This window comes from Microcaecilia unicolor, chromosome 1 (assembly GCF_901765095.1).
Source record: "Microcaecilia unicolor chromosome 1, aMicUni1.1, whole genome shotgun sequence".
NCBI classification, from domain to species: Eukaryota; Metazoa; Chordata; class Amphibia; order Gymnophiona; family Siphonopidae; genus Microcaecilia; species Microcaecilia unicolor.
Window position 1 is genome coordinate 186,290,160 of NC_044031.1, and position 26,508 is coordinate 186,316,667.

General features: G+C 40.4%; 1 protein-coding gene across 2 annotated transcripts in view; it reads left to right on the plus strand.

Annotated features, from left to right (window-relative positions):
- Positions 1-26,508, plus strand: part of RELCH (RAB11 binding and LisH domain, coiled-coil and HEAT repeat containing) — a 447,561-nt gene that overhangs the window by 160,279 nt on the left and 260,774 nt on the right. For both annotated transcript variants that reach the window (XM_030203226.1, XM_030203234.1), the window contains exons 13-14: positions 10,841-10,912; positions 14,569-14,709. In XM_030203226.1, coding sequence (XP_030059086.1) covers positions 10,841-10,912; positions 14,569-14,709 — 213 coding nt within the window. The remainder of the gene's footprint in view (positions 1-10,840; positions 10,913-14,568; positions 14,710-26,508) is intronic.

Sequence of the window (26,508 nt, forward strand, 5' to 3'; positions counted from 1 at the left end):
ACTAAGAAACCACTCACCAAAGGACCGTAGGAAAGACACCACTGTCCTCACTTGAAATGTGGGATGCACAATCCTCTCCCTCCTGGATTCCAAGCCAGTGTTTTACAGCTGGCTCCTGGATCACCCATAGCCAACTGCACAAGATCATAGAGAGGATGTCTGTGCTCCACAGCATGTCTCTCGTCTTGGGTAGAAGGCTGGCACAGCAATGAAGCTGGAATGCTGGATACATACAACCTTTCTCAGGAACTGTCTTAGTTATAACTGAGATGCTACACAGTACTGGTTGTGAGTGGCTTTCCTAGGTTGGCTGCCACCTGGGTCAGGTTGCCGCTACACCCACCCCCTTGGCGCATCACGCCCCCCAAAGCGCATCATCCTCGCCTCCTGAGGATGCATGGAGCAGTCATGCATCTGTCGGCTCCACCAGTCCCCTGTCCCCGAACAGGAAGTAAAGTCAAAGGGGGCAGGGAACCGGTGGAGCCATCAGCCACACGACTGCTCCGTGCACCCCCTTGCTGTCTGTACCCAGGAAGGACCGCCCCTGCCGTTGGTACGCGGGTGCTGGTTGTTACTCAGTATGACACGTGCTTGTAGTTGTGGTCAGATATATCTGAGCACCAAGTGCTCATGCACTCAGAGGTCGTAAGTGGTAAAGTAACTCTCAGTAGAGAAAGGTGTCTAGGAATCCTCAGAGCTCTCAGCTCTAGTCTCCACCAGAGCTAAGGAGAGCACATATACATGTGCTAAAAACAAAACCACAAAGGAAAGAGTGTTCTCAGCGTATAAGACCATGATTGTGTTACACATCGTATTACACGTAAAACAGTTCTGATTGGATGATGGAATGATTAGGTCACATGAATTCCCTTAGGACCAATCGGGTATAGATGAATATGTGAAAAGGTTATGAGCAATGGGTGAGGTGATAGACGCAGGCCAGGATGGATGATAGTATCAGACTGATTTAAACTAGAATGCATATAATGTTGCTGACCAAAGACATAGTCCCCAAAAGTATCTTATGGAAAGTTCCATCACACAGAGAACAAGGAACAAAAGGCCTATTCAGTGTTTTGTACAAATATGTCCTTGGCAAAGTCCATCATGCAGTACATTAGGAATCCATGACAGGTTGGGTATGATGCAGTCCTAATTTGGTTCATAGACTTCAGTTAGGCTTATGCAGGCCTTATGCACACAAACAGGTATGGGCAAGTAATACCCCTACAGGTAAATGTTGTGAGCCTGGAACGAAACATGCAGAGGATAGTGTTAGAAAATCAGGTCCTGTAGTGAAAATGATGAGGCTTGTTATCTCGTAAGCAAAAAGAGGTGATCAAGGAGCAAGCATTATTAAACTCAGCAAGAATATGATGACGATGAAACAATTTATGATGGAAAGGCATAGAAGGCAAGGTTTTACACTTTTATTCTGGAAGTGACTATAATAACAAAATTCAACACATTAAATGGGCCTCAGAATTCTGATCTGGGCAACATTTTGTATGACTGGTTCCACCAACGTTGCAGGGTTTCCGGAGCTGTCTTAGTAAAGAAGGTCAATTTTCTTCAGAAAGGCTGATTAAACGTGAATATGACTAACTAGTGATGGACTTCATAAATTTAAGAGTCACTATTATGTTTGTCACATCAGAGCTGCTGCTAAAAAGATGTCTGCAGATAATAAGGACACAGAGAAATATGTAAGATTTTGCTCTGTTGATCTCTGGAAATAACCTACCTGCTGAATAGATCTATGATGCTGCTGGAACCAAGTTTTTCTGGTGATGTTTGCCAGTAATGAGAAATTTTCTTGTGGGTTGTTAGAAGGTACACATGTCTTTCTTTGACATATTGTAGTGTATCTGGCACACAGAAATGTAGAAGTAAGGATCTGGTCAAATGAAATTTTGTGCTAAAGGCATGGAAAAATGAGATGGTGATTGATACTTTTGCTTATGAAGTAAATCCCTTCTAGCCAAATATTGGGTAATTCAAGATTCTCACAGAGTTTTCCTGGCAGCAACAGTTTGATACCCCAGCTGCCACCTCATATGCGCTGCTGTGACTCAGAATCAGGCAATTTGAAGCCTTCTTACTAGCACTGGTCATTAATTTCAACATCCCCTGATGCAACCACTTCTCCTACCCCAAGTGCTATCTAAACTGGATGGATGCAAAGGACAAGCTACTGAAGCATTGGCTCAAGGTGCTTGAAAGCTCAAGGGTACTAAAAGTCTGCCTCACTGGCCAACCTTTGACAGCAGCAGGAGCGTTTTCTTCACTTCCACCGCTTTGCTCTTCTGCATTGTTTCAGTCTCTTTGTCAGCACTATTGCTGATTTTAAATGGTAGAACCAGGTCTTCCTGTGTTCTTGTGATAATATAGGATGTGCCGGTTCTTGTTCTGAATCAACAGTGCTAGAATAACAGAGAAGAATACAGCGGTGGGAGTGAAGGAACATGCTCCCACCACTGTGTAAAGGATTAATGAGGGTTCTATCTGGACAGGATTAACAACGAGAGTGGAGGGTGAGGTTGGGGAAGGGCTACAATTAGGTTGATGGACAGGTAAGATTGAAAGAAGGTTAATGCAGTTGGGAGGCTAGGATTGGAAGGAGATTTAGGCTAGAAGGGGCTAGGACTAGAAGAGACTGATTACTGCAAGGTTGACCCCAAGATGGGGGCACAAAAGCAAAATGTCCTTTGAGCGAGACCATATATGGATGGCACCTAAATTTGTAACATAAAGGTAACTTGAACCAATATTTATTCTGTTATTAGTGAATAATTGTACTTTGTACAGTAATTTCTCTGTTTTGTTTTTTTAAGAAAGGGGAGAATTTGTATTTTGGGTGTTCATTGTAACTCGCCTAGTTTTTAGGCAGACTAGAAATATGCATTAAATATTTATTTTAAAATAAATATTTTTTTAATGTAGTAAATAAAATAAACTTCCTTCACTCGGAAATATCTGTTATCCAAAAGAGCCATACTCCCAACCATTTTCAAATAAAGTACTCTGTCAGAATTAGGTGATGGTCTAGAAAATATATTAATTTAGTCTTGCAAGGACTACTTTGAGAGAGAAATTTATTTAAAATTCTTTGAGGTGAATGTTTAGCCTGAAAAGTACATCGTCCTTTGTTTTCTCACATTGAGTTTGGTGTCTTCACAGCTGTCATAAAGAAATGTGCAGTTGAAGTTTCTCAGGTGTAAATACTTTATTGATTTTGAAGTTTCTATGCTTGTTGTATGATAGTAATGTATTTAATTTTATTTTGTTAGAATTTTTGTGTTAACATAATGTTATCAATAGAAATCAAACAAAATAAGATGATACCTTTTTTATTGGACATAACTTAATACATTTCTTGATTAGCTTTCGAAGGTTGCCCTTCTTCGTCAGATCGGAAATAAGCAAATGTGCTAGCTGACAGTGTATATAAGTGAAAACATTCAAGCATTACTATGACAGTCTGACAGGGTGGGAGGATGGGGGTGGGTAGGAGGTATGCATGGGGACATCAAAGCACATCATTGATATTCTAACAGGATGGATGTGGATAGGTGAGGGGTGGGGTGATCAACAGAGAAATACAGCTTTATGGTTTATAATGGGCTAGGAACCCCAGATCCTTGTTAAGTCCTTTCTGTTGGGTGTTAAAATATTCAATCATTCTGACTTCAAAGGTCTTACGTTCTTGTATGGTTTTAAAGTTACCTTTCAGGATTCTGAATGTGAAGTCACTGGTACAGTGTCCTGGTCCTGTAAAATGCTGACCAACAGGGGTGGGAGCCCTACTGGCACCAGTATTGTTCATGTGATGTCTGTGTAAATTGAATCTTGTCTTAAGCATCTGGCCTGTTTCTCCAATATAGCATCCTTCGTTACATTTGTGTTAACGTTACTCTGTGTTAACATAAGAATTCCCATAGTATTGGGGGTCAAACCAAAGGTCCATTTAGCCTAGCATTCTGTTCACAACAGTTGCCAATCCATGTCACAGGTACCTGGCAGGCTCTTAAAAAGTAGCAGCATATTATGCTATTTAATCCCAGGAATAAACAGTGGCTTTTCCTGGGTCTACTTTAATAATGGTTTAGCTCATCATACTGAAGTCACCTGCTGATGTCTACACACCTCAACTTGGGCCTGATAGTCCAGAGCATGAAGAAATTAGCTGCAAGGGTCCAGGTGGACAGCAGAATTAACTTCCATGGTTTGAAGCTTGCAAACAAGTGTCACATGTATAAGCATAGGTTTGTTACTTTCCAAATGGAGATCACTACTCAAGGAGGAGCTTAAGTATTTTTCCTCCATAAAAGTATTAGCAACAGCAACTGTTACAATTGCATTCATCACTGGGCCATAGAGAATAATGACATCCTCTTGCCAACTAGGATAAAGTGCTGTTCTTGGACCTTGGTATCACTCTATTCTAGGTCCTTTAAACAAAGGAATACTGGTCCTAGGTTACCCTCTAGCCAGTATGAATTTCAGGAAGTCCACAGGGAATATGCATGAGATGGAGATTTGCAGACATTATCTCCTTTCTAGGCAACTTTTATCTCATGCATATGCAGTGTGGATAATCCTGAAATCCTACAGGCTAATAGGTACTCTAGGACCAAATTTAGGCTCCTAGGTCGTAAGCTGAAATCCAGATCCTCCAGGTTAGCATTTTCAAAAATGATCCCCATTCCACATGCAGAGAGCCCAAGAGACAGGCACATCTCCAGAGTCTCAATGCGTGGATGAGGCAGTGGTGCAGAGTTTTAGATTTTTTAGGAACTGGGCAAGGTTCTGTGGAAGGAAGAAGCCTATTCCGAAAGGCTGCTGGGATCGGCATTTATAAAGGAGATAGAGCAGCTTTTAAACTAGAAATTAGGGGAAGACTGTCTCTCAAAAGCACATAGTTTGGAATAAGGTATCTTTCAATGATATCACCAAAACAGGGAAGATAGGACATCCCGATAGCGAGGTTGCAATAGTGAGCATAGTAGAGCAGGTGTCTTTAAATAAAAAGCAGACATTTTCAAGATTGCACATTATCACTATCAACTGCTGAGCAAGATGTAAATAGGAACAACAAACATAGTTAGAAATGTTTATATGCAGATGCCAGAAGCCTAAGAAATAAGATGGGAGAGTTAGACTATATTGCATGAAATGAAAAAATAGATAAAATAGGCATCTCTGAGACCTGGTGGAAGGAGTATAACCAGTGGGACACTGACCAACCAGGATACAAATTATATTGCAGTGATAAGGTAGATCAAATTGGTGGAGGGGTCGCAATATATGTTAAGGAGGGCCTTGAATCAAATAGACTAAAAATTCTTAAGTACACGAAACACATCTTAGAATCCCTATGGATTGAAATTCCATGAGTAAAAGGGAAAAAAAATAGTGTTAGGAATGTACTACCATCCACCTGGCCAGGATGAACAGACAGATGTAGAAATGTTATCCTAAAATAGGGAGGCTAACAAACTGGGCAACATGATAATAATGGGTGATTTCAATTACCTCAGTATTGACTGAGTAAATGAAACATTAGGGCATGCTAGAGAGGTTAACATCCTTAATAAAATCAAGGACTACTTTATGGAGCAGCTGATTCAAGAGCCAACAAGAGGAGGAACAATTTTAGACCTAGTCCGTAGTGGAGTACATGATCTGGTGGAAGAGGTCATTTTGCTGGGGCCGCTTGATAATGCTGATCATATCATGATCGGCCTTGATATAACTTCTGGAGTCAATACATACAGGAAATCCAATATTTTAGTATTTAACTTTCAACAAGGAGACTATGATAAAATGAGAAGAATGGTGAAAAAAACTTTGAGGAGCAGCTGCAAAGGTCAAAAATTTACATCAGGCGTGGATGCTGTTCAAAAATAACATCCTGGAAGCCCAGGATAAATATATTCCGTCTATTTAAAAAAGGAGAAAGGAAGACCAAATGACAGCAGGCATGCTTAAAATATAAGGTGAAGGAAGCTATTAGAGAAAATCCTCAAATATGAAAGAAGAATCCAACTGAAAATAATAAGAAATAGTATAAGGAATGGCAAGTTAAATACAATGCGCTGATAAGGAAGGCGAGGAGACTTTGAAAAGAAAATTGTGTTGGAGGCAAAGACACATAGTAAAACTTTTTTAGTTATATTAAAAGCAAGAAACTGGCAAAAGAATCAGCTGGACCGCTAGATGACCGAGGGATAAAAGGGGGTAATCAGGAAAGACAAGGCTCTAGTGGAGAGATTAAATGATTTCATTGCTTCGGTCTTCACTGAGGAAGATTTGGGAGAGATTCCGGTGCTAAAAATGGTATTCAAAGCTGACGAGTCAGAGAAACTGAATCAAATCTCTGTAAACCTGGAAGATGTAATGGGGCAATTTGACAAATGAAAGAGCAAGCAAATTTCCTGGACCAGATGGTATACATCCCAGAGTATTGATAGAATTGAAAAATGAACTTACAGAAATATTGTTAGTAAAATTAAGCATGGTATTAGAAGATTGGAGGGTGGCCAATGTAACGCAGATTTTTTAAAAGGTCTCCAGATATTATCTGGGAAATTAATGGTGAGCCTGATGTCGGTGCCAGGCAAAATGGAAGAGACTGTTATAAAGAACAAAATTACAGAGCATATACATAAGCATGGATTAATGAGACAAAGCCAACATGGATTTAGTGAAGGGAAATCTTATCTTTCCAATTTAATAAATTTTTTTTAAAGGAGTGAACAAACATAGATAAAGGTGAGCCGGTCAATATTGTGTATATGGATTTTCAAAAGGCATTTGATAAAGTACCTCATGAAAGACTCCAGAGGAAATTGGAAAGTGATGGGATAAGAGGTAATGTCCTATTGTGGATTAAAAACTGGTTAAAAGAGAGAAAACAGAAAGTAGGATTAAATGGTCAGTATTCTCAATGGAAAAGGGTAGATAGTGGGGTTCCCCAGGGGTCTGTGCTGGAACTGCTGCTTTTTTACATATTTATAAATGATCTAGAGATGGGAATAACTAGTGAGGTAGTTAAATTTACTGATGACACAAAGTTATTGAACGTTGTTAACTTGCAAGAGGACCTTACGAGACTGGAAGACTGGGCATCCAAATGACAAGATGACGTTTAATGTGAGCAAGTGGAAAGTGATGCATGTGGGAAAGAGGAACCCGAACTGTGCTATGTGATGCAAGGTTCCACATTAGGAGCCACTGCCCAGGAAAAGGATCTAGGTGTCATTGTTGATGATACGTTGAAGCCTTCTGCTCAGTGTGCTGCGGCATCTAAGAAAGCAAATAGAATATTAGGTTTTATTAGGAAAGGAATGGAAAACAAAAATGAGGATGTTTTAATGCCTTTTTATCACTCCATGTTGGACTGCACCTTGAATACTTTTTTGCAATGCTGGTCACCACATCTCAAAAAAGATATAGTGAAATTAGAAATGGTACAGAGAATGGTGACAAAAATGATAAAGGGGATGGGACGACTTCCCTGTGAGGAAAGGCTAAAGCTACTATGGCTCCTCAGCTTGGAGAAAAGACGGCTGAGGGGGAGATATGATAGTATTTAAAATAATGAGTGGAGTGGAATGGGTAGATAAATAGATTGTTTATGCTTTCCAAAAATACTAGGACTAGGGGGCACGCAATGAAGCTACAAAATAGTAAATTTAAAACAAACTGGAGAAAATATTTCTTCACTCAGTGTGTAATTAAACTCTGGAATTTGTTGCCAGAGAATGTGGTAAAAGCAATTAGTGGGGTTTAAAAAGGTTTTACATATTTTCCTAAAACAAAAGTCCATAAACCATTATTAAGATGGACTTGGGAAAATTCACTGCTTATTCCTAGAATAAGCAGCATAAAATGTATTGTTTTGGGATCTTGCCAGGTACTTGTGACCCAGATTACTACTGTTGAAAGCAAGATGCTGAGCTTGATAGACCTTCGGTCTGACCAAGTATGTCAACGCTTATGTTCTTTTGTTTTTAACTTGAGAAGCACTGTTTTAAATTATCTGAAGTAGAACCAGCCTTATAAGCATAATCCAAGTATTTTGAATGGCACTTGGGTCAGATATACAAGTGATATGATTACCTGTGGCCATAATTTGTTTTAAAGATGGGCTCATGGCCACGCTTATCAGAACACCCATGGTGAAGAAATGGGTGCTGCTCATCAGCCATGGGGTTTGATGAGAGCTTGAACTGCTTTTCATACCTTCCTCTTAAACTAAAAATATGATAATAGCTGGCCATTTTCACATGACAGAAATGAACTTACTTTTAACCTAATTGCCAAATAGAATGATGGGATGAGAATCAATCTTAACTAACTGCGGTAATGGGATTCACAACTTGAAGTCTGGTGGTTGCACATTGGGACCTGTACAGCAGTATCTGAAAGAATCACCTGTAAGGGGTGAGAGATTTTACTAGGGCTACTGTGCCAGTTAGGTCTGATTAATCTTTCCAGAACTGGTGTATTGCACAGCAACAGAGTCTAAGATCAGATCTTGACTACCCTACATTCATGGTCTCTCCAGCACCACTTTCAATATATTTGTGTTTTAGTTACAAAGATAAGTTGATGTCTGCAAAATGGTATATCAGTTCAGGTTTTTTAAATATTTTGTGCCCACCTTTAGGAAAAGGTGATAAATTAGCGAATCCAAAATGTTGAGAGTGGCTGATTTTATTATTTTTTTTCTTCATGTTTTGGGTCCATAAGCAACCTGAAAAAGTTATGTTTGAATTTCTTCCCATAAAAAGATGGTTTTGGATTGTTGTATTACAAATTCTTTGCTCTAACAGAATTCATTAAAACCTCATTTTTTGTTTCTGGTGATTATAGTCGCCTTTACCCAGAGATGGTTAGATATAGGAAAGCAGGGTTTGTTTGTTTTTTAGAAAATACAATTTTTAATGCATTTTCATCATTCTCATAAATGTACAGTTATTGGTAGAAACATTCAGTTTTGAAAACAAAAAATGTATATACCCCTTGATACCAAGCCTACAGCAGTAAGGGTTTTTGAATGCTAGCCATCAGAGGCAAAAAATACTGGATGTTCAGCAGCACTGCCACTTATTAACCAGATAGAGTGATACGGTATGGGCCTATGTCTGGAGAGTGGTCATAATCAGCTGCTGTTGGGATAGTTATCCAGGTAATGGTACTGAAATTCACCGTTACCCAGATGACTCTGGTCTCCTACTCGACTCCATCCTTGGTACTAGCCAGATAGTATTGAGGCATTATGTGAAGATATTCAGCGGTACTATCTGGATAGTGCCACTGAATACCTTTCAGTGGGACTTATCCAGGTAGCAGGTGCTGGTACTAGCTTAAGTCCTTTAAAATCTCAGCTCCATTTCTTGGCTTATAATTCCATTTTTAAATATAATTTATGTATATGGGCAGTTAAATCATTTTCAAAGAGTACTAAAAGGCAAACTATCAGGATTTCTCCCCCCCCCCCCCCCCCCAATAGATTTTGGTTAATTTAGTAGTTTCAGAAGCGCACACTCACTGGATTCATTTTTTAAGTTAAATTAACATTGTTGTCCTTTTATGATAGCCACTGTTTTTGCAACATGAAGAGATTTCAAGAGGCTTATTTGTTTTGTTGCACTCCAAAAGACTTTGAGGGGCATTTTCAAACGGGGACGCCCATCGCTAAGGGCGCCCATCTCCGAGGACGGCGCAGCGAAGGGGCGGGCCCAACCGTATTTTCGAACGAGATGGGCGTCCATCTTGCGTTTCGAAAATACGGTTGGGGTGCCCAAATCTCGACCTAAATGTTGAGTTCGCTGGATTTAGAGATGGGCGCCCTCGGTTTTCCCCCATAATGGAAACCGATGGCGCCCATCTCAAAAATGAACCAATCCAAGGCATTTGGTCGTGGGAGGGGCCAGGATTCGTAGTGCACTGGTCCCCCTCACATGCCAGGGCACCAACCGGGCACTCTAGGGGACACTACAGTGGACTTGGCAAATTGGTCCCAGGTGCATAGCTCCCTTACCTTGGGTGCTGAGCCCCCCAAAACCCACTCCCCACAATTATACACCACTACTATGCCCTAAGGGGTGAAGGGGGGCACCCACATGTGAGTGCAGTGGGTTTCTGGTGGGTTTTGAAGGGCTCCCATTTTCCACCACGAGTGTAACAGGTAGGAAGGGGGTTGGGCCTGGGTCCGCCTGCCTGAATTGCACTGCACCCACTGAAACTGCTCCAGGGACCTGCATACTGCTGTCATGGACCTGACGGAGTATGACATTTGAGGCTGGCAAAAAAAAGTTCTTAAAGTTACTTTTTGAGGGTGGGAGGGGGTTAGTGACCACTGGGGGAGTCAGGGGAGGTCATCCCCTATTCCTTCTGGTGGTCATTTGGGCAGTTCGTGCACTTTTTTGTGACTTGGGACCAAAAAAAGCGGACCAAATTCTCGCCAGGGACGCCTATTTTTTTTCGATTCTGGCGCCCCTGAGAGAAGGACGCCCATCTCCCGATTTGTGTGGAAAGATGTGCGCCCTTCTCTTTCGAAAATGAGCTGGTTTATCTCCCAAGAATAATATTGTATAAAAAATAAATAAGTTTAACTGTAATTCAGGGTTAGTGATGGGCAGTTTTGTAACATACCAGTAATTTTGTTTGTCGAGCATGATACCTTGGATTAATTTCTATATCTTGTTTTCAAGTTATTTAAGGTTTCTAATAATCACTTTATTTTAAAAACCTCTCATTTTGATTAACATTTTTGGTTAAGAAGGTGGAAAGAAATAATAATTGATTTTTTTTCTTTGCTTTGCCTTAGATCAACCACAAGTACCCAGAGAGAAGGCTACTTGTGGCAGAGTCATGTGGAGCCTTAGCACCTTATCTTCCTGTAAGTAGCCTTTAACTTCTCTGAAATTCGAAAGTATGTAACTGGGCTTCTACTCCTTTATGGGTGAAGGTGATATTAGAACAGTAAGGGAAAATGGGCAGACTAGATGAGCCGTGTCATTTTCTGCTCTCATTCTGTTTCTCTGTTGTAAGATTTGGTAGTGAAAGATGTCCTTCATCATGATTTTAAGTATGCTACTATGTGTTATAATGCCAGATTTATAGCTTATATGTTGCCAGTTCACAGAAAAGGGACAGCACATCAGGTCGTAGTATCACAAACACATTAAAAACATGGGGATTATTTTGTTAGGGATCCAATAAAAAACAAACACAGCTGTTTAATTATTACTTTTCGCTAATTCCCCTTTTTTTTTTTTCATTTGCAGTACTTTATTTAATGGGATGATGTTAACCCAGAACTATTTCCTTGTCACTCTGCATTATTCAGTAGTTTTAGCATCACACTCTTGCCTGCTTGTTAGTTCTGCTTTCCAGTATCCTCTTGAATTTCACAACTATTCTGTGTCTAAGCTGTGAGTCTCTGGTTCCCTCTTTTGGTTTTCTTAAGTCTCATCATCATACTCTTTCTTGTGGAGGCCATTATATGTGCTCTTCTGTAGATGAACCAGCTTGTTTGTGGGACCCACTGACAATTTTTTGCGACTGTTTATGTACACAAGAATACAGATTGTTAAATAACATACAACGTTTTAACACTGGAGAGTATTTTGTAAGTTCTTTAGATGTCACAGAGCTCAGAAGTTGTGGTTAACTAAGGTGTATCTGTATGGTTTTGAGGTTTTATATTTTCCACTTTTTATTTTGGACTTGGTCCCAATATAAGTTGGTTGATATGTAGATTTTTGTTAGTGGTGGTGATGGTGTTCCACTGAATGGTGTGCTCTGCTCTCCTCAAATCACTTCATTGGCTTCCGATCAGATATCGCATACAATTCAAGCTCCTCCTCCTTACCTACAAATGCACTCAGTCTGCGGCTCCTCACTACCTCTCCACCGTCATCTCCCCCTATGTTCCCGCCCGTAACCTCCACTCACAGGACAGAGCCCTTCTCTCAGTACCCTTCTCCACCACTGCCAACTCCAGGCTCCGCTCATTCTGCCTTGCCTCACCCTATGCCTGGAACAATCTTCCTTTACCCATACGCCATGCCCCTTCCCTACCCATCTTCAAATCTCTGCTTAAAACTCACCTCTTCAATGCTGCCTTCGGCGCCTAACCGCTTGAGAAATATAGAATGCCCCAATCTATCCACCCTATCAGATTATCTGTTCACTTGTCCTCTAGATTGTACACTTGTCTTTAGATTGTTCTCTTGTCTTTTAGATTGTAAACTCTTTGAGCAGGGGCTGTCCTTCTATGTTTAAATTGTACAGCGCTGCGTAACCCTAGTAGCGCTTTAGAAATGTTAGTAGTAGTAGTTAGTAGTAGTAGGGTTGTTTCAGTTCTTCCTACCATCTTTAACGAGTTTGCACCTCGTTAGATTGTAAGCTCTTTTGAGCAGGGACTGTCTTTTCTTCATGTTCAATTGTAAAGCGCTGCGTACGACTGGTAGCGCTATAGAAATGATTTGTATGCTGACAAAAACGGTCTCTACTGGCGAGCGATTCCTAATGGAACACTTGCATTCAAACAAGCCGAAACTACAGGAAGTAAAACGTCGAAGGACCAACTGACGAACCTCCTTTGCTGCAATATGGATGGGAGTGAGAGGTTGGAACCACTCGTCATTGGAAAGAGCAAACAGCCCCGTTGCTTCAAGAATGTTAAGCGAGCCAGTTCAACAGCACGTTTATCCTTGCCAGTCTGGTCATCCATAACGCTCATCAGATGACGTAGCACAAGAGCCCGATAATGTTGTTTGAAATTGGCTATTATGCCCTGATCCATAGGTTGAATCAGAGAGGTAGTGTTTGGTGGCAGGAAGACCACCTACCACCTTGACGTTAGACAGCCTGACATCATCCCAGTTTGCAGCACAGTTATCACAAAGCAGCAAAATCTGACGCTTTTGTGCCCGCATTCTAGTGTCTAACTTCTTTAGCCACTGCTTCCAAATTTCCCCAGTCATCCATGAATTTGCGTTAGCCTTGTATGACACAGGAAGTCGCTTAACTTTCTTGAAGCAATGGGGCTGTTTGCTCTCCAATGACGAGGGGTTCCAACTTCTCACTCCCATCCATATTGCAGCAAAGGAGGATCGTCAGTCGGTCCTTCGATGTTTTACATCCAGTAGTTTCGGCATGTTTGAATGCAAATGATCCATCAGGAATCGCTCGCCAGTGGAGACCATTTTTGTCAGCATTGAAAATGTCACGAGGTGCAAACTCGTTCAAGATGGTAGGAAGAACTGAAACAACCCAATTTTCAGCACCAAAGTCATCAGCGTCTTGTTTCTCATCATACTGTTTCTTGAATTTTATGCTGTTCCTCTCCTTCCATCTTTCCAACCATCCAACAGTGGCTTTGAATTCAGTTAGTGCAAGACTTTCAGCTAGCTGGTTAGCTTTCTCCATAAGCAGTGGACCACTGACAGGAAACTGTGTGCTCCTGACTCGAGAAAACCACCGAAGAAGAGCATCTTCTACCTCCCTCCTCAGGTTTTCCTGCCCGTTTTCGTTTCCGTTGTGGATTTGTATTGTTTTGCCAGTGTTCCAGAAGCTGGTCTTTCTGCTTCAAGACACGTGAAATTTGACTGGGATTGACACCATATTCTGTATCAATAGATGCTTGACTTCGTTTGTTTTCTAATTTTTTAAGAACTTCTATTCGTTCAGCCAGTGTTAAAGTCTTACAGTTCCGCCGCAAAGACGACCCTGGTGTACGCTCTAACAACATTCTTTCGCTTATTCTGCCCGTGGCAGTTAAAGAGGCAGTAAATTTGAAATCTTGTTGGTTGTCATCCGCCAATCGGCTTCCATATTCCGTTCGCGCGCTTATGCGGAGTCTTTCCTGCAGAGGAGCGGTCTTGAACCAAGCATATAATAATATAATGCAATAATATAAGTGAATCTTGCACTTATCAGTGGTGCGCTAAACCGAAGTTTGTCCCCATAGAAATTGATGGTGCCAAAAACGGGACCGACGTACGGCATGCAGTTAAACAGAGCATGCGCTTATCCAATGTGCATTTAAATGGAGTGCACTGTATATAAAACCACTTTGATTGTAACCACAGAAAGGCAGTATATCAAATCCCCTATCCCTACCATTTGTTCATTCTAGGCAGCCGAATGGTAGTAGAGCCCCACCAGTATTCTTTTTCCCTTCACACTTGAATTTTTCAATTGCAGTCTTTCTTATTTTTTTAACTAAAATTTCTATCTAATATATTGCGCTAACCCCCATGCCCCCCATTTTATCCACCCTATATTGCAAAATACATTTTATCTTAGTATCATAATGTCCCATTGGTTATTCCACCAAGTCTCTGAGATGCTTGTTTATTTACCTGTTCATCTAGTGCTATATACTTTATACTCTCCTATCTTATTTTTCAGTCTTCTAGCATTTGTATACAGACATTTCAAAGTGTATTTTGAAATTTAAGTCCGATTCTGCTTATGATCCCCTTATTAAAAATCAATATTTTTACCATATTGAATAGCAGAATTTCTTACTCTTTTTTTTTCCAGAAAGAGATCCGTAGCTCACTGGTTCTATCCATGCTACAGCAGATGCTAATGGAGGATAAAGCTGACATGGTACGGGAAGCTGTTATAAAAAGCCTTGGTATCATCATGGGTTATATTGATGATCAAGACAAGTACCAGCAGGTATGGTTCAAATTTAGAGGTCACAGAGTATCTTGTCTCTTTTGATAGAAATGTAAAAAGTGATGTGAGATGAACTACCTCTGAAAAAGTGTGATCTTTAATACTAGATTTTTAGTTACACCTGTGCTTCTATAATAATCTCATTTGATAATTAAAGTATATAATGAGATACCAGATATAAAACTTTTAAGGTTTTAGTTTGCGAACTAACATCTGAAGTTACTAACATGCGCTGACATTTTAATGTATGTTATTTTAGGGTTCCATTTAATTTAGTGGGACCTTCTAATAAAGTATGTTAAAGCTAACATGCTCTAATACTGTAATGCATGTTAGTAACTCTAGCTGAAGTGATTGATGTGAAGTCATTATACAGGCTTAAAGTTTTTAGAAGCCATGGAATTACAGTGAAAACAGATACAATATGTAAACATATCTAAATTTCTCAAGCATTCAATTTTGGTTATCATGATGTACACTTTCTGCATACTTGGAACTTGCACTTTGCTTAGTCATCAGAGAGTGGTTTTAGAAATGTGGATTGAAATAGGCCTTTGAAATTTCAGGGTACTTCTGTTCAGATGAGAGCAGGAACTCCTGCTGGAAGTGACATTCCCCTCACTTGATTTATCTGGTGGTGTCTTTAAAAAAAAAATACACTTCTTTATAACCACCTGGCTAGGCAGGTTTTCAGGATTGCCACAATGAGTATGCTTGAGATAGACTTAAGTGTAATGTGTCTTGAAGTACAGTATGTGCCTCTAGGACAGGATTGGGAATCACCATTTTAAGCTGACTTGTGGCTAGTCAACTTTTCCCTTTGTGTGGCCACTCTTTTCTTGAGTACACATCCTTCTTACAAGGTACTATGTACCAACCCCATAGTCCTATAAAATGTTTCTGTTGTACAGTGTATTATTTGTTTTATTTTAATGAACAGAGCGCTACATTTTTCACCTAGTTTCCTATGTAGAATTTCTGTACTGATCATATTAAAAACTGCCTTGTAATAGGTTGACTGAGTATTGTAGAGCTGCATTGCCATTGATTACTGCATTTACCCAGCTGACTCTTTCTAGTCTAGTTATTATAGAATACATTGTTTCTAATGTCTAAAAAGTGAAGTAAAAGACATGGGGGGCATCTATATTAGAATGTATATATCCTAAGTGGATAGATGTAAACTGGACAGACTAAATGGGCTTTTCGGTCTTATCTGTTGCTATTTACCATGTATACTACATAATAAATACTGTAAACAAGTGCAAAATTCTGTACCAAAGATACTATGCAGCATGAGAGGTTCATACATCATCTTGTTTAGTTAATTATATTATATTGCAGCTCTTAAAAAAATCAACATCTAGGTCAATATTTAGATCTTAAAAATATGACTTTCACTCTTGCTCATAAAACTCCACTGGCTCTCAGTTGAGGCATGTATAATTTTTTAAGTGCTATGAATTATTTTTAAAGCTTTATATGGTCAGGCATCAGAGCATGTGATTGGTTTAATAGAAGGACCAACTTGTAACTGCACTTTACATTCAGAGGACCACAGTTTACCAAACTTCCCTTCAATTAAGGGGTTGTGTTACAAATGAATGTTGGAGAGTTCATTCCTGTACCAAGCAGCACATATTTGGAACAGTCTATCTTTGTTTATTAAACAGGAATTCTTGTGTTTTTCCTTCCATAAAAAATTACAAACCTTTCTCTTTAATTATAGATAACTGATGTCTGACATTTTAGTTCTAAATTGTAACTTTGTTATGATTGTATTGGCTACTTTGCTGTGAACCACCTTGGTACCTTTTCAGGATTAAGGGAGTAATAAGTGTTCCAGATTAGATTAATTTAGATACTACAGCTCAAGAAAAAGACAAACGATAAACATAACCAAACACCTCATTTGGTAAAGCCTTAATTTGTTGAATGTAACAATATACTTCAAAAGTCTTCACACCTTTATAACTTTTCACTTCCTTAAAAAAATGGAATTCAAAGTATGTTAAAGTAGGAATTTGTTTCACTCCATACTTTCAATGTAAAAGAACAATTACAAAAATATCAAAATGAAATTAACAATTCAAAAAGTCTAGACTACACAAGTCTCTACACCCTCTGTCATACATAGCAAAAGTTGTTTCTATAAACTGCCTTAACCAGACCTGTAATAAATTAAACATGTCCCACCTGTGTCCAATCATGGTAGCTAACCTGATGTGAACACCCCTGGATAAACAAGCTGTTTCTGTAGGGTCAGTAAAATGAGACTATACAATTTATTTTTCACAACTTTGATGGTTTTCATTTTCTAAAAGGTACCTAAAGTGAGGTATGTGATTTCTGGGGTTAATTACTTTTTTTAAATAAATAAACATTTCTCATTTTTTAAAGGCATAATTAGTCTATACCTAAAGCTGAAATTTGGCAGTTGATATCCCTCTATCTTGTAGTCTATGTCACATACCCCGCTTTTGGTACCTTTTTGCTCAATGGGTCACACATATAAAGTAAGGAGTTGTGAAAGATCTGGGATAAAATTACTCAAAGTGGTACAATTTGGGGGAAGCCAATGAGAAAATTTCTAAATATTTAACTATTCCTTGGAGCACCGTTAGGTCAGTCATAAAGTGGAAAAGGTTTGGCACCATCAAGATACTACCTTGATCAGACTGCCCTCTAAAGTCAGCAGTTATGGCTTAGGGAAACTGCTGAAGGTGGGCACAGTAGAGCTCCAAATTATTCTGAAAGAACTACAGAGGTCTGTGACTGAGACAGGGGAAAATGTTAACTGTTGAAACTTTTCAAGATTACTCTACAAACATGGCCTGGTTGGGACGGTGACAAGAAGGAAACCACTGTTCTCAGAAAAGCCATATGATGTAATTCATATCATTTTTAGAAAAACGTTTAGGGTTAGTAGTCTGGTGAGACCCAAGTGGAACTTTTTGATATCAACTCTTAAGTGATATGTGTATGTAATACGAACATAGCATGTCACCCTAAGACCATCCCTATAGTAAAGTAAGGTGGTGGCAGCATTATGTTTTCAGAATGCTTTGCAGCAGTGGGGGGTAGGGAGACTTGTGAAGATTGAGGGAAAGATAATTGGTACAAATTCCTTCTACCCTTACCTAACCTCGACACAATATTAAATGTATCTGTCACTCTACAATGACTTTGCTAATCAAAATATGTAAGCCACATTGAACCCGCAATGACTATCCAGCTTAAAATCGAAAGTGATCGCCGGCCATTTCCCGACACAAATCGGGAGATGGCCGGCAATCTCGGAAAAGCGGCGAAATCGGTATAATTGAAAGCTGCGTTTTTGACAGCATCGCCGCTTTCCCGTCGCCTCGCCAGCGAAAGTTCAAAGGGGCGTGTCGCCGGCTAAGCAAAGGCGGGACATGGACAAGCATGAGCGTGGCTACCAGATGGCCGGCTTTCGCCAATAATGGAAAAAAAACCCGGCGATAAGCAGTATTTCGCCGGGTTTACTTGGTCCTTTTATTTTCATGACCAAGCCTCAAAAAGGTGCCCCAACTGACCAGATGACCACCGGAGGGAATGGGGGATGACCTCCCCATACTCCCCCAGTGGTCACCAACCCCCTCCCATACTAAAAAAAATAAATTAAAAACCTTTTTTGCCAACCTATATGCCAGCCTCAAATGCTGTACCCACCTCCATGATGGCAAAATGTGTTCTCTCCTCCAACAGCCTTTCCCTGGTTGTGATGTGGCTCTCGGGTGAGTGTGACACCTTTTCTGTTAGGTGCACTGCAGAGTCGCATCAGCAATGCATTGTGGTGGGTGTAGGGTACTGAGCTGTACTCCCATGGTGCTTTTCCCCCTGCTAACTGGGTCAGAGTGTGCCCTGTTTTACTTCCGTTAGTCCATGAGGTAGTGGCCATGTTTGTAAGCCACTTTTAGATCCCTTTCATGTGTTAGCCATGTTAGAGAACTTAGTTCTTACCTTGAATGTGGCTGAAAGAGGGCATTGTACACCATTCTGCCAGCTCTGACCTACTGCTAATCTCAGTACCAGGAAGACTCTTTGCCAGTGGGGCACAACCTCTGATCTGCAGTTAACTGTGAGTAAACGTGCTTATTCAAATAAAGGGCTTTTTCAAAGAGATTAGTGTTCAGGTGTCAACTGGTGTGGCAAACTTATACAGCAGCAAGTCCTGTCCCTGGAGCACTTTTAGTGGGTACCGCAGTGCACTTAAGGCAGGCGGACCCAGACCCATCCCCCCCCCCCCCCCCCCCCCACCTGTAACACTTGTGCTGGTAATGGGAGCCCTCCAAAACCCACTGTAGCCACATGTCTAGGGTGCCCAGTTGGTGTCCTGGCATGTCAGGGGGACCAGTGCGCTACAAATGCTGGCTCCTCCCACAACCAAATGGCTTGGATTTCGCCAGGTTAGAGATCGCCGGTATTTTTTTCCATTATCACTGAAAAACAAACCCGGCCATCTCAAACCCAGTGAAATCCACGCCATTTGGCCGGGCTAAACCGTATTATCGAAAAAAATGGCCGGCCATCTTTTTCGATAATACGGTTCCGGCCAACTGTACCACTGCCACCACAATAGATCTCCGGCAACGTTCGATTATGTCCCTCCATGTTAACAAAACTATGTAAGCCACATTGAGCCTGCAAATAGGTGGGATAATGTGGGATACAAATGCAATAAATAAATAAAAATCTTGGAGGAAAACTTCTTCCAATCTGTCATGGACCTGGGACTGGTGTGAATACTCACCTTTTGGCAGCAGAATGAACAGAAATGGAAAGGAAAAGCTTTAATAGAATGACTCACCAAGAAGAATATCCCAGTCAAACTCAAGCTTGAATTCAATTCTAGAACTTATGATGGGCTGAGCTGGCTGGCTGGCTGGATTAACACCAGGCTCTACAACTTAGATTAAATAATACACTTTCTGCTTATTTACAACCCAAACTTTTACTGACTTCTGCTCAGTCTGTGTTAAGGCACCAGTCCTCAATTTTATTTTGAACTTTTCATTTATTTTGGCTGGAGAAAAGATACTTTATCTTCCCTTCACATTACAAATAAGTCTCCTCATGCCCTGTGATCGGAGCTGGATCTATATTTACATGTAACCCTCCTCGTGGACAACAAAGAAAAAGCCTGCATCAGTTGAACCATCCAAGGATATCAGAATCAGAAATTATAAAGTTCATACCTACAATTCGTGAGTTAAAAATGTATTTTAACTATATAACTATTTCTAAAATTCTGAATCTGTTACATTCCTTAAAACTAAAGTCAACTCCTCTGCATTAATTCTCCAAAGAAATTAACATAGAAGTGCTAAGTACAGCCATTTGTTTCTCTGTTGCTGGAAGCCTTTGATCTTGCATGCCCGGTCTGAATTTACAACTTTAAAAAGGTCTGTTCTTTTATATTATTTAAAGACTTAACCCTGCATTGCCAACTAGTAAGATTGCTGATCCACAGGATGAACTCCACAGGGTGGACTGCAGTTCCACCCAGTGAAAGTTTGCTTAACTAGCTTTTGACACAAAAAATGTGCCTTGGTCCCACACACCATGAGACTTTGAGTATCCCAGTGGTGTGTGGGAGAGGAAACCACAATTTCCCCCAACCAAAGAGAAAGCAAAAGTGCAAGAGGTCAAACACCTACATAACAGTACTTAAAAGATCACTTCATTGCCAGACCAAAGCTAACCCCAGCACCCCCAGACTAGACCACCCTTGGGAACTATAGGATTGGTGAATGCCAGATCAGCTGCAAAGAAGTCCTCGGTGACCCATGATGCCATACATGAACAGCATCTTGACTTCCTAGGAATAAGTGAAACGTAGCTAGATGAAAGTGGTGGTTTACCACTGGCTGAACTATGCCCAGCAGGTTTCAACATCCAATATCAACCAAGACCAGGAAGACTAGGTGGAGGAGTAGCAGTCTTGATTCAGGATACAATCAAAGTGTGTAGAATATCCATCCCCCAGCTACGTGAATCAGAATTTCTTTTAATCCAACTTGAAGAAGAGAAACCAGTCTGGCTGCTTGTGGTATACCGAGCACCTCGTATCAACACATTATCTGTGCAAGAACTCCTAGACCTGATTACTCAGGTGACCGTGAATTACACTAAGCTAGTGATCGTGGGAGACTTCAATCTATACATCGAAACCACAGATACCACCACTGCTGCCTTTGTGGACACGATGACAGCACTAAGATTTACACAGGTGATCAATTCTCCAACCCACGAAAAGGGTTACATACTAGACCTAGTATTCTACAAAGGGGGTATATACCTAGAATTCTGGGATAACAGTATTGAAATTTATTTATTTATTTAAATTTTGCTCACACATTTTTCAGTAGTCGCTCAAGGTGAGTTACATTCAGGTACTCTGGAAATTTCTCTGTCCCAGGAGGGCTCACAATCTAAGTTTGTACGTGATGCAATGGAGGGTTAAGTGACTTGCCCAAGATTACAAAGAGCAGCAGTGGGATTTGAACTGGCCACCTCTGGATTGCAAGACCAGTGCTCTAACCACTAGGCCACTCCTCCACTTAACACCCTTATCATGGTCAGACCGTTTTCTAATTAAATTTTCCCTAAGTGACCACCTAAAACAAATGGCACCTTCCAGAGTTTGGAAGGAGATCAGAGACAAAAAAAAAAAGTTGACCGCTGAGAATTTCCTAGAGGCCTTGGATTATTCACATGTGGATGAAAAGAAAACTGCAGTGTCAGAACAGGTTGACATCTGGAATAGATACGTAGCCAAGACCTTACAGAAAACACCACCACTAAAAATGGTCTTATGCCCCACTCAGAAACACTCACCTTGGTTTTCTCCAGAACTTCGGGTCCTTAAACGCAAAGAACGGAAACTGGAAAGGAGATGGCATAAATCTCGCCTGGATGAAGACAGGCTAACCTGTAGGAAGTACACAACAAAGTACCACCAAGCCTTAACAGCAACCAAAAAACAGTATATATTTAAATGCATTGCACAGGCTGCCAATTCAGCCAAACAGTTGTTCAGTATAGTAAACAGCCTACTGCATCCCCAAAACAGAACCTGCCCGCCCAGTCTAAACTGAACTGCAGTGATTTTGCTGCATGATTTGCCAACAAAATTAAAACTCTCTGCCAAGATTTACAGGCATTCCCACACAGTCCCTAACTAGTTTGCCAGGGATGCACAAACTTGCCCCCTCTTGACAGAGACAGATGGGACAGTTTTAACCCAATGGCAGAGGAGAACCAAGAGACCTTCGATCAACTACCTTCTCCCTCGACCCCTGACCATCAAAGATAGTGCAGCAGGCAAGTATGGACCCTCATAGAAGGTGCCACAAAAATTGTGACCACCTCTCTTTCTAATGGGCAACTACCAACAACATAAAAAGGGCAGTGGTTCACCCTTTGCTAAAGAAAAATAACCTTGACCAGGACAAACTTGAAAGTTACCGGCCAATATGAATCATCCCATTTCTAGGGAAATTCATAGAGCAAACAGTCTGTGTTTAACTTAATGATTGGCTAGAAGAGAGAAACTGGCTAGATCCATGTGAATCAGGATTCAGACCTGGTTATGGTACAGAAACGATCCTTGTATCCCTACTAGATGATCTTCAGAGAAACCAAGACAAGGGATTCGCCTCAATGTTAGTACTGCTGGATTTCTCAGCAGCTTTTGATGTTGTGGATCATGATATCATGCTAGCACAACTGACAGAAACAGCTATGACTGGAATAGTACTTGCCTGGTTCAGATGCTATCTATCAAACAGGCAACAATCCATAATGTTTGGCAGCAGCTCATCACTACCATGGGCACTGACCTGCGGGGTACCACAAGGATCGTTATTGTCACCTATTCTGTTCAATACCTACCTCAAGCCACTAGCTGAGCTGATTCGGTCAATGGGCACTCATTTCTACATCTACGCAAATGATTTGCAGCTACTCATACCCATTGAACCTGACTTATCCATAGCCTTGAATAAACTGATTACCTGTCTAACATCAATTCTGGAATGAGCTAAACACAACAAACTGTGCCTGAACCCAAGTAACACCGAGCTTCTGTGGGTCCCTAACACAAGTGGATACTTACCTGACATCAATATCTCTTTTGTGAAGTACATACGCCCTCTCAAATCACAAGTCAGGAACCTTGGACTACAATTAGGTTCAGCACTTACTCTGATTCCCCAAATCCAAGCAACCTGCAAGAGCTGCTTCTACTATTTAATACAGCTACACTGCCTCTCTCCTTACACTGAGAAGGTAAATCTTATCCCAGTTGTGCATGCCATGATAACATCAAGACTGGATTACTGCAATGGTCTGACTACAAAGGGCCTGCACCAGCTCCAGTTGATTCAGAATGCAGCAGCAAGACTCATAGAAGGTTGCAAGTAACATGACCACATCACATCATTTTTGCAAAAACTTCATTGTCTACCAGTACCATACAGGGCTAAATTTAAATATGTCTGATCTTCAAGGCCCTCAGAGGAAATGCCCTTGAGTTCCTGAAGAATAGGATGATCCTCTAGAAATGTTAAGTAGTAGTAGTCCTCTACACACTGCCAAGGACACTAAGGTCCTTTCAAGGACTATCACTAACCTCACCCTCTCCAAAAGACTTTACACAATCTGATACCGGCAAGCAAGCTTTCTTTGGAGTAGCATCCACATTCTAGAATGCATTGCCTGAAAGGCTGTGCTTAACACAAGACTATCTCTACTTCAGGAAGCAGGTGAAAGCTTGACTGTCCAACCAGGCCTTTAATGGAAGAAGTAACTAGCTTGTTAGTCTCACTCACACACACAAGGAGTGACACAGGCTGCACATACTAGAGCAGGACATGTTTATCCACTCGTGCCCCTGCTGAGATAATATTTAACCATCTCTCTGACCTCATGTGCAACTTTCTTTAAATTAGTCACCTTACATATAGTAGATGATGGCAGAAAAAGACCTGCACGGTCCATCCAGTCTGCCCAACAAGATATCTCATATGTGCTATTTTTGTGTATACCCTACTTTGATTTGTACCTGTGCTCTTCAGGGCATAGACCGTATAAGTCTGCCCAGCACTATCCCCGCCTCCCAACCACCAGCCCGCTTCCCAACCACCAGCCCCGCTTCCCAACCACCGGCTCTGGCACAGCATAAGGATAAGCATAAAGGAATCCTGTGCCGAAGGAATGGATCCTCAGGAGCTTAGTCAAGATCAGGAGGCGGGGCTGGTGGTTGGGAGGCGGGGATAGTGCTGGGCAGACTTATACGGTCTGTGCCAGAGCTGGTGGTGGGAAGCGGGACTGGTGGTTGGGAGGCAGGGGGAAATTAGTCACCTTACTTTCTAACTCTTCTTATTCTCTTACCTATCTGTGTGTTCCCTCTTTGCTTTACCCTTCACTATCAATTAAAATGTTTTATTATGTATTGTGTTGACATTGTAAGGTAGTATACTGTGCCATACTTTGTATTGTTATTTGAATACTTTTACTGCTGTAATTGCTCATGTTTGATCTATTCTTACTGTACACAGCCTTGAGAGAATTCCTTCAAATAGGCGGTAAATAAATCTGTACCAAGACTTGATAACTTCAATCTGCAGATGATTCCTATGGTAGACAGAGGCAGAACACCACTGATAGAACAGTAAGCAGCTCAATAGGGTAAACCAAGCTAAGGAATAAGGGTCTTTAGCTTTGAGAGGATTTTTTTTGTTGCTGTTTTTTTTTTGTTTGTTTTTGCTTTGTTTGGTCCCAGTAAGGGTTATGATGTTAATCACAGCCCAGGCAAAGCTGGGTGTCTGTATTTGAAAGAAGCAGACCTAGGGCCCTGTTTACGACGTGCTAACTTTTTTGCACTTGCTAAAAATTAGCAATTATATTCCTATATGTGCCTTTAGCATTTGCGCGCGCTAAAACATTTGCATGCCTACAGCACAGCTTAGTAAACAGGGTCCTTAGGAAGGTGCTCTCCACACAGCATTGGTAAGCCTTGATATGTGATTTTTTGTTTTTACTTTCTAAGCTGTTTTAGATTTATTTTTAAGCTGGTTTTGCTGAATTTGCTGTGTAATTGACTTTGCTTACATTTAGAAATACATTTAGATTTAATTGTTCTTTTAAATTGGGTTTTTTTTCTTTTAAGAGATTGGTACTATGCAGCTCATCTGTTTTTGTGTGTATATGTGTTTTAAGAAAACAAATGTTTTGTTCTTTTTTTTAAAGTTAGAATAGATGGGCAACCTTTTTATTTATTTTTTTGGTCTTTGGGTTACAGAACCTGTGTTTTGAAGATTTGAAGCAAGAGTCAATGTAAGATTTTCAACTATTCAAACTATCATTTTTGAGTCAGATTACAACCTCCAATTTATATAATGTTATTTGTCATTTCCAACTTAATAATTTAATAGAGGGATCCACTAACTTACACCACGGTCTTTGTAATCTATGGCAGTTTGTTTTAATTCCTGTAAACAAGTATAGCATGGAGAGGATTTTTTTTTTCATATTTCTTAAATGCTATCCAGTAGCTGAAATGGAATCCAGTGTTTCAGTAACCAAAAATCCCACTCAGATACCATAACAGGCTCATATTGTTCTGATTTTAATCTGCTATTAACCTGAGACCAAACTTTATCAGTTTTACCTCTAGAGGTAATCATTTTACACACTGATTTAGGGTGGAATGAGATCTAGTCTAGATCTCATCTCACGATGTCAGTATCCTCTAGCAATTGTCATTCAATCCCACCCACAGTCTGATCACTATTCAGACTTTGAATATTTACATGTCTGGTCATGTAGACATATAAATATTCAAAGTCTGATAGTGATCAGAGTGTGGGATTTGAACGACAGTTGCTAGAGGATATTAACATCAAGGGGTTACCAAACCTGGCCCTAGATGCACCCGAGCCAGTCAAGTTTTTTGGATATCCACAATGAATGTTCATGTGAGAGATTTTCATGCACTGCCTCCACTACATGCAGTTCTCTCTCATGAATACTCATTACAGATATCCTGACTGGGCAGTGTGCCTCTAGGACCAGGTTTGGGAACCACTGGGTTAGGCAATCAGATCTAAAGAATGCCCTATTTTCATGAGTAGAAACTATATAGAGTAATGAGATCTGCAGTGAAAATAAAAAGGATTTAAAACTGGTCACTTTAGGATCCTGCTTCAAGGTGTGAATTTAGGTACCCCAGGATAATCAGTTGAAGGAATTCAGTAATTAATTGTAATGTAGATTCTAATAACAATAGTTGTATATCTATCCCATAAACAGGAGGCCAATAAATTAGCATCATTCCTGTAGAGCTAGAAGTTAATACAGAATCATCCTCAAATTTGACAAATCAGTAATTCAAGTCCTTGGTTCATAACTGAGTCTGCTAATGTTAGATGGAAAATTTGTTATAGCAAGATCTCACTCTCTAATTTATCTATTTTAAGATTGTGAAGGATACTGTAACCTATTTGATATAGCTGTAAAAATAAAGGACTATTCGACTCAATTCACCATTTCTACTGTGAAAGCAAAACCCGCATTAGAATTATCAATTTAAATCCCTCAACAGAAGTAACTTGTTCCCCATCGACCTAACATTAAAATAAAAGCAGGGAACCAGGATGGAGGAATTTATAGAAGAGTCTGAAGAATCTCAGCTGACAGTTCTAAGATTCAAGCAAGATTTTATAGCAATGTTATTTCCTCTTGTGAGGAGGCCTATTGCCCTGAACTATTCCT